Source organism: Cucurbita moschata, unplaced genomic scaffold, assembly GCF_002738365.1.
Source record: "Cucurbita moschata cultivar Rifu unplaced genomic scaffold, Cmos_1.0 Cmo_Scf00021, whole genome shotgun sequence".
Classification (NCBI taxonomy): Eukaryota; Viridiplantae; Streptophyta; class Magnoliopsida; order Cucurbitales; family Cucurbitaceae; genus Cucurbita; species Cucurbita moschata.
This window is the reverse complement of record NW_019268537.1, coordinates 3,662,147-3,670,120: the sequence shown is the minus strand read 5'-3', so window position 1 is coordinate 3,670,120 and position 7,974 is coordinate 3,662,147. Positions and strand designations below refer to the sequence as shown.

General features: G+C 44.3%; 1 protein-coding gene and 1 long non-coding RNA gene across 2 annotated transcripts; both read right to left on the bottom strand.

Annotated features, from left to right (window-relative positions):
- Positions 1-1,500: 1,500 nt before the first annotated feature.
- LOC111458730 lies at positions 1,501-4,466 on the bottom strand. Its single transcript, XM_023101520.1, has 4 exons — positions 4,185-4,466; positions 3,014-4,106; positions 1,642-2,913; positions 1,501-1,523 (listed from the first exon to the last, which is right to left on the bottom strand). Exons 1-4 carry the CDS (start codon positions 4,464-4,466, stop codon positions 1,501-1,503), a joined length of 2,670 nt encoding a protein of 889 aa, XP_022957288.1.
- A 527-nt stretch (positions 4,467-4,993) lies between these two features.
- On the bottom strand, positions 4,994-6,638 carry LOC111458154. The gene is made up of 3 exons (XR_002713058.1): positions 6,153-6,638; positions 5,991-6,068; positions 4,994-5,008 (listed from the first exon to the last, which is right to left on the bottom strand). It is a non-coding gene; the product is annotated as an uncharacterized LOC111458154 (long non-coding RNA).
- Positions 6,639-7,974: the final 1,336 nt, after the last annotated feature.

The following is a 7,974-nucleotide window of genomic DNA, read 5'->3' as shown; positions in this document are numbered from 1 at the left end:
CAAACCTCATCACCCCTCTCATAGGTGCTACCTTCACGAACACATGGTCACCCACCTCGAACTCGAGGTCCCTTCTACGCAAATCTGCATAGCTCTTTTGTCGGCTCTGTGCAGTGAGGATTCTTTGCTTAATTTTCTGCACTGCCGCGTTGGTGACTTGAACGAACTCTGGTCCCAGTAGCTGCTGCGTGCCTACTTCTTCCCAAAATACCGGTGTTCGACACCTACGCCCATACATCGCCTCAAAAGGGGACATCTGGATGGTCGCTTGATAGCTATTATTATAAGCAAACTCTATTAGAGGTAGATGTTCATCCCAGCACCCAGCGAAATCCAAGACACAGGCTCGCAACATATCTTCTAAGATTTGGTTTAGTCTTTCAGTCTGTCCGTCTGTCTGAGGATGGAATGCTGTACTAAATCTTAACTGAGTCCCTAATGCTTTTTGGAGGCTTTTCCAAAACTGAGAGGTGAACCTAGTGTCCCGGTCAGACACTATAGACACCGGTACACCGTGCAAGCGTACTATTTCTCTGATATACAGCTGGGCCCACCGATCCACACGATAAGTGGTTTTGCCTGGGATGAAGTGAGCCATCTTGGTAAGTCTATCAACAACTACCCAGATTACGTTGAAGCTCTGCTTGGTCTTGGGCAAGCCTGAGATAAAATCCATGCAAACTGCTTCCCATTTCCACTACGGAACCTTTAGGGGTTGTAGCAGTTCTGCTGGACGCTGTCTCGAGGCCTTCACCTGCTGACAAGTCAAGCATCGACTTACAAATTCTGCTATCTCCTTTTTCATCCCTGGCCACCAATAACATCCCTTAAGATCCTGATACATCTTTGTACTTCCAGGGTGGAACGTATAAGAAGTATCGTGAGCTTCTGTCATAATATCCTTAAGGATTTTCTTGTCACGGGAAACACATAAGCGATTTTTCCACAACAAACCCCCATCTGAAGAGATTGAGTACCCCACAGGCCTTTCAATCTCCGTCTAATTCCACAGCTTCCCAAGGTGTTCGTCAGACCTCTGAGCGTCAATAATTCGTTTTCGTAAGGTGGGTTGCAAGGTCATTTGTGTTATCTGAGCAGTACCACCTTTGATTACAACATCGATTCCAGCTCTCTTCATCTCATCCTGTATTCTTTCCTGCTTAGTGATCATAGCGGAAGTATGAACTGCCTTTCTGCTCAATGCGTCCGCCACAACATTGGCCTTGCCTGGATGATACAGGATCTCGATGTCGTAATCCTTTACTAATTCCAACCATCTCCTCTGCCTCATGTTAAGTTCCTTCTGCGTAAATAGGTACTTGAGACTTTTGTGATCAGTGAATACTTGAATTTTCTCTCCATACAGATAATGTCGCCACGTCTTTAGTGCAAACACCACTGCTGCTAACTCGAGGTCATGAGTAGGATAATTCCTTTCATATTCTTTCAGTTGTCTGGAAGCGTAAGCTATCACTTTACCCTTCTGCATGAGCACGCATCCTAGAGCTTTTCCCGATGCGTCGCTGTACACCACAAGGTTTCCTGACCCATCAGGAACTGTGAGGACTGGAGCTGTCACTAACCTCTTCTTGAGTTCCTGGAAGCTCTGTTCGCAGGCTGGTGTCCACACAAAAGGCTTGCCTTTCTTAGTTAACTGAGTTAGCGCTGAAGATATCTTGGAGAAATCCTGGACGAACCTTCGGTAATAACCAGCTAGTCCTAGAAAACTTTGTACCTCAGTGACTGTGGTCGGTCTTGGCCACTTCATCACTGCCTCAATCTTAGCTAGGTCCACTGTGATTCCTCTACTTGATACCACATGACCCAAAAACGCTACCTCAGACAGCCAAAATTCACACTTGGAAAACTTGGCGTACAGTCGCTGTGTTCTCAGTATGGTCAGAACTTTTCTCAGATGCCCTTCGTGCTCTACTTCTGACTTAGAGTACACCAGAATATCATCAATAAACACTATAACAAAAGTGTCCAAGAATTCCTTAAACACCCTGTTCATTAATTCCATGAAGACGGCTGGTGCATTGGTAAGTCCAAAGGACATGACGAGAAATTCATAATGTCCATAGCGACTTCTAAAACCTGTTTTGGGAATATCTTCTTCTCTTATTCTCAATTGATGATATCCTGACCTCAAGTCAATTTTAGAGAATACCGTTGCTCCCTGCAGTTGATCAAACAAGTCGTCGATCCTCGGGAGGGGGTACTTATTCTTTATGGTAACCTTATTCAATTCTCTATAATCTATACACAGGCGCAGGGATCCATCCTTCTTCTTGACAAATAGAACAGGGGCTCCCCAGGGTGACACACTGGGTCGTATGAAACCCTTATCCAATAGCTCCTGTAACTGTTCCTTCAATTCCCTGAGTTCTGCAGGTGCCATTCTGTAGGGTGCCTTGGAGATCGGCGCAGTTCCTGGTTCTAGGTCGATCCCGAAGTCAACTTCCCTAACAGGAGGCAAACTTGGCAAATCCTCGGGAAAGACATCAATGAATTCCCTGACAATGTGTACTGATGAGACTGCCTGTCCATTCCTGCTGTCTAGGGTCACACTGGCTAAGAATGCGCTTGCACCATTGCGAATCATCTTTTTGGCCTTTAGTGCAGTTACGACGCTTGGGGTTCTTTTGGGAATGACCCCCTTATATGTAAAACTATCCCCTGACGGAAGCCTGAGAGTGACTATTCGAGTTTCACAATCTATCAAAGCGCGATTCTCGCCTAGCCAATCCATTCCCAAAATGACATCGAAGTCTAGCATGCTTAATACTATTAATGTAGCTTCTATGACACGTCCTGACACTGTCACACTACCTCCCTTAACTCTATGAGTAGCCATTAATAACTCGTGAGCAGGGGTGGATACTGATAGAATAGTCTCTAAAGGTTCTTTTTCTAGGTGTTGCTAAGTCAACGAATTCCTCAGACACAAACGAGTGTGTAGAACCCGAATCAAAGAGTACAAAAGCCAAGTGATCAAAGACTGGTAGCGTACCTGTAACAACCGCGTCAGGTGCATCGGCCTGCCTGCCTGTAGTTGCATGGGCTACAGCTCGACCCTGCTGCTGTTGGGCACCTCGACCCCTTTGATTTTGTGTTGCAGGTCGATTAGTGTTCTGATCTCTTGTTTGGGGACAGTTCGTTGCGTAGTGTCCTATTTGGCCACAACTAAAACAAGTATTAGTTCCAGCACGACATTCCCCCTGTTGAGGGCGCTGACACTGAGGGCAATTAGTTCTGTTCTGTGCTAGAGCCCTCCCGCGATTGGCAGCTCTACCACGGGGTGGTCTGCCGGTTCTGGGATAGTTTCGATTTAACTGTTTTCCCTGGACTGTGATTTGAGATTTTTGGGCTGACCCTGCTTGTAATCTGTCAGTGCGAGGTGCATCTATAAGGGTAGCCATCTTAAGAGCTGCTGTATAGTCTGAGGATGACTGTGATGCCATATAACCTCTAATGTTCTCCCTTAGGCCGGCGATAAAACGTTCAGCCTTAAGCTCTTCAGTACTGACATATATAGGAGAGAATCTAGACAATCTATTAAACTCCTGATCATAATCCTCCACAGATAGGTCACCCTGTTTGAGTTCATGAAATGGTGCTTGCAGCTTCATTCTAGCAGCGACTGGGTAGTATTTGCGGAGGTAAGCCTCTTTGAACTGAGGCCAAGAGATAGGCTCTCCAAGCGGTGCAATCATCTTCTTAGCACCCTTCCACCACAAATGAGCCTCTCCTTCCATCATATACGTTCCACAGTGAACCTGATATTCCAGCGGACAGTTCATGTAAAAGAAGGCTTTTTCCATGGCCTCAAGCCAATTTTCTGCTGCAATAGGATCTATTTTGCCACCTTCAAAGGAAGGCGGTTTTTGCCTCTGAAAATCCTTAAGATAACGAGCCTCTATGGTCATAGTTCCAGAGTTTCTGTTTCCCAGCAATGTTGTCTGTTGCATTGCTGCCTGTTGCGTGGCTGCCTGTTGCATTGCTGTCTGCTGTAATGTTGTCTGTTGCAGCGGTGCCTGTTGAATGGCCTGTTGCATCATGGCCTGGTTAGTGACCAGTGTTTGCATCATCTGAGCCATTTGAGCCTAGTTTTCCATAGAGGTTATCATAAAAGACTGTACTACATCTGTAGTGAGGATAGTTGTTGGTTGTCTAGGTGGAACCTCCACGTTATCGGTGGGCACTGATGGGACCGCTTCAGGAGGAGGAGCAGTAGAGTCTGTATCCGATAAATCTTGAGTCACTGCTTTCCTCTGACTCATTCCTGACCTTGGTGCCCGTGGTATAGGACATTCAAACCATTCAGGCATTTCTTCAACCTCCTCTTGAGGTTCAGGTACAGGTTGTTCCGCTTCAAGAGACGGGACATCAGTGTTCAGAGCGACTCTTCTTCTTCCCCTTCTAGGTCCAGGCCCAAGATAGGTTCCTCTCCTCTTAGGTGCCATTTAGCTACCACAATAAAAACTTTGTGGTTACATTACATACAAGGTTCATCCTCTAGGAAATGTGTTGTAAAACACAAGAGAACAATCATGAAAGAAAACTCTCTTCTTAATATCTTATCTCTTAATTTCGCAATTCAAATTCGTGAGACTGTCTGGTCGCGAGTAGAACGTGATTGATGGGCGCGTCACAGAGGATACGACTCTCTAACCTAAGTGTCTACAGGACCTATGTCCTGGTGCTCTGATACCAAATTTGTCACAACCCAAAATACATAACTCCAAGCCGTGACCATCATGAATTATGTCATGTAGTGCAAAAACGAGAAAACCACAGAAAAACATTTACAACAATAGAATTTCATTTATTTGTAAGAAAAATGTTTCTTTACTAAAAGGACATATGTGCCTAGGTAAAAAAAGGAAAGGAACAGGAGAGACAAAGTGTACTATTTAGTAAACTAGACTGACGCCCCGGGACACGCTTCCTCTGCGACAACCCCCATCGATCAACGCGCCCTCTCTAGACTCGACGCCTCACGTACCTGAAAAAAAAAGGTATAACAGGAATGAGTATAAAATTTATACTCAGTAAGCCACCTACTTATAGGCTCTTACCGCATCCTAATCTTAGCAACCACCCTCCACGGACCCTACAATAGCTCTAGGACCTCTAGTTTTCGTCTTAGGACCTTAGGACTTTCCCTTCGCGACAACTTGGTTCTTTGTCCTTTCATTTAAAGATTCTTAAAAACTCCCTTAAGCTAACCTGTGTAATGACTGGTGCCCTACGAGTAGCTACCTCGGCATGGCTCTGAGACTATCTGGTAACTTACTAGGAAGTGAGCTGCAACCCCCTAGGCCCATGACAGTCCCCCTGGTCGGGGAGAGCTACCCCCCTTAACCCATCCAGCTAAATGGTCTATACGACGTGGGCACACGTTTCCCATGCTAAAACGGCTAAGAATAGTCGGATTCTGATCAGGAACCCCCTTTTCCCCCACGAAGCTATGACACCAATCACTCACCTGTAGCCTAAGGGTACCCTAGTGGGCTTCTTACGCCGTGGTGGTCTGTTGCTCTACTAGGGAAAAGATTAGATCTAATACCTTAGTCCCTAGTTACTCTAACTAAGAATCCCTAGACTTATTCATAATTGCGAGTCATGAAAAATTAACTGAGTATGTTATAACTATTATCCAAAATCCTCAAAGGCATTTCATGCAAAGTGATCATACAAGCTCAACGGGGTGTTAACATCCATCAACTCCCGGAGCGCAGAGTTCGCAATTTTCCATCCTCCATTCAGCATGAAAACATACATATGCAAATTCAGCGAAAACTAAAATCATATCAGCAGTATCTAGGTAACTCGCATAACAAATCACAAGATACATCTAACGTTCAATAAACTATTTCCTACGATCATTAACGGAAAACTAGAACCTAAGATATTCAAACTAGCATGCATGCATTCCAAGCGGTTCCTACAAGTAATACTTCCTAAAAATCCATGTGGTGACTTACCTGGATGGCGCGTGTCCTTAAGCAGCGTTTCCACCCACTTAACGTATCGAAAGGCGGTGATTTTCCTTCAATTTGGTCCTATTTCAATCAGAATGGGTTTAGGATTGGAATCTGGAGGAAAATTGGGAAAACAGAAATTGATCGGGCCAAAAATAAGCTTACACGCGCTTCCACGCGCCAGCCACGCGCCGGGGAGCAACCACTCGCGGGTTCCACGTGCGAGTGTCACGCGCCTAGAATTTCCTGCAGTCGCGGGTCGCGGGTTCGGTTCGAACGCAGTGGCTCGGGTGGACCGCGGGTTGTCGGTTCGGTTTGGCTCGCCGCGCGGGTATCGGGTAGGCTGACGGGCGCGGGTATCGGGTGGCGTTGTCAGGGACGCGTGCCGCAAGGAGGCTGGAGCCGCGTTTTCCCAGGCGGCGCTCGACGCGTGTCCGGGGGTGATTGGCGCTCGCGGTCCTCTGGTTGGTTGACACGTGGCACGCCGGCGGCTTCTCTCTCCTCCTACCAGAAAATCAAGGTTTTCCGATTAGTTTTTCCAAGGTTCTTTCCATTTTCTATCTTTCGATTCTTAATCCAAACAGAGGTGGTTTCTTCAACAAAGTTATAGATCATTTATCAACCTACGTGCCAATATTATTTTCTTGATTTTTGCTTAGTTATACGATGAGTTTTGAGCGTCGAAAAGAGGTTCGGTAACAACCTTACCGTTCTTGGATAGTCTCTCAGATCTCGTCGTTTCGTCCGTTTTTCCTCACCAAGATCAGTGGCGGATCTTCCCTGGATGAAGGTAGTAGACTTAATCATTCTACTCTTACACAAAGATCTAAGATCTGGAAGGTATAGTTCGAAATCTTACCTTGCGGGTTTCCTTTCTGATCTTGAGGAAAGAGGAGGAAATCTCCACACGAGTTCTTACTTCACTCCAAGAAGGGCTCCAGAGTACAGGTCTTGGTAGGGAATGGATTCCGTCGGCGACTCTCCGATGAAAACTCCGGCAAATCAGTTTTCTCTCTCAAACTTCCTCTCAGTCCTTCTCTCTCACTCTTCTTCTTTTGCAGGAACTCTGAGGAGGACGCTCAAGACCCCTAGGCTGAGGGGTAAAATGTCCATTTTGCCCCTCGGTCGTTTTTTTTTTTTTTTTTTTTTTTATAACGTTACAATCAAGCTTCTGAATCTTCTAGCATCTGTTATTTCTACTCCGTCTTCATAGATGTGACTGTAGGCTTACAACTAAGCAAACTAAATTTACTCAATATTTTAGCATATTTTCTTTACGAAATAAAAATCTCATCTTCAACCTGACATATTCCAAGACTAAGAAAATATTCCAATAAAATCATATTTCTAATCTCAAATTCACGGTCGTTTGAGACTTAAATTTATCCACAATAGAGTTAAAAGAGCTAATATAAATGATATTATCAACCTAGTATAAACATTATCAACATAAAGGCAAATAAAGATAATATCAATTATATCTTCCTTCGTCACATACAAAGAAGTCTCATTCTATCTTTTGAAAAAATAAGTCATCGCAATTATGATGCTAATGCTAGAATAGTTCTTACCATTTCAAAGTAAGCTACTAAAGATATGGTTTCTTCAAAATCCACACCTTATTGTGCATACCATTTTGCCACAACACGAGCTTTATGCTTCGTATGCTTCCATATGCTGCAAATTTTGTCTTGGACACCCATTTTAAGTTGATTGCATTTTTTCCATTTGGTAAATCAATCATCTCACATGTTTCATTCTTCTTAATTGTTAGCCTCTCTTCTACAATTACTTCCTGCTACTCTTTTTTTTTTTAGCTGCTTCTTCTTTAATTTATAGAGTTTGAAACAATAAGAGCAAATTGACATGATGCGTTTATGTCACCTAAAAATGTATACATTTTTAGCAGTGTCTCATCTGAGATGATTTAAGAAAAGAGTTGTTTGGTAATACTAAAGTTGAATTTATCAATGATAAGCAACATAAC

Coding starts and splice junctions, on each gene's coding strand:
- LOC111458730 (XM_023101520.1), bottom strand. CDS start 4,466: ATGGCACCTAAGAGGAGAGGAACCTATCTTGGGCCTGGACCTAGAAGG. Junction 4,107..4,184: donor TGCCCACCGATAACGTGGAG/GTTCCACCTAGA, acceptor ATGGAAAACTAG/GCTCAAATGGCTCAGATGAT. Junction 1,524..1,641: donor AACTCAGTTAACTAAGAAAG/GCAAGCCTTTTG, acceptor TGTGGTGTACAG/CGACGCATCGGGAAAAGCTC.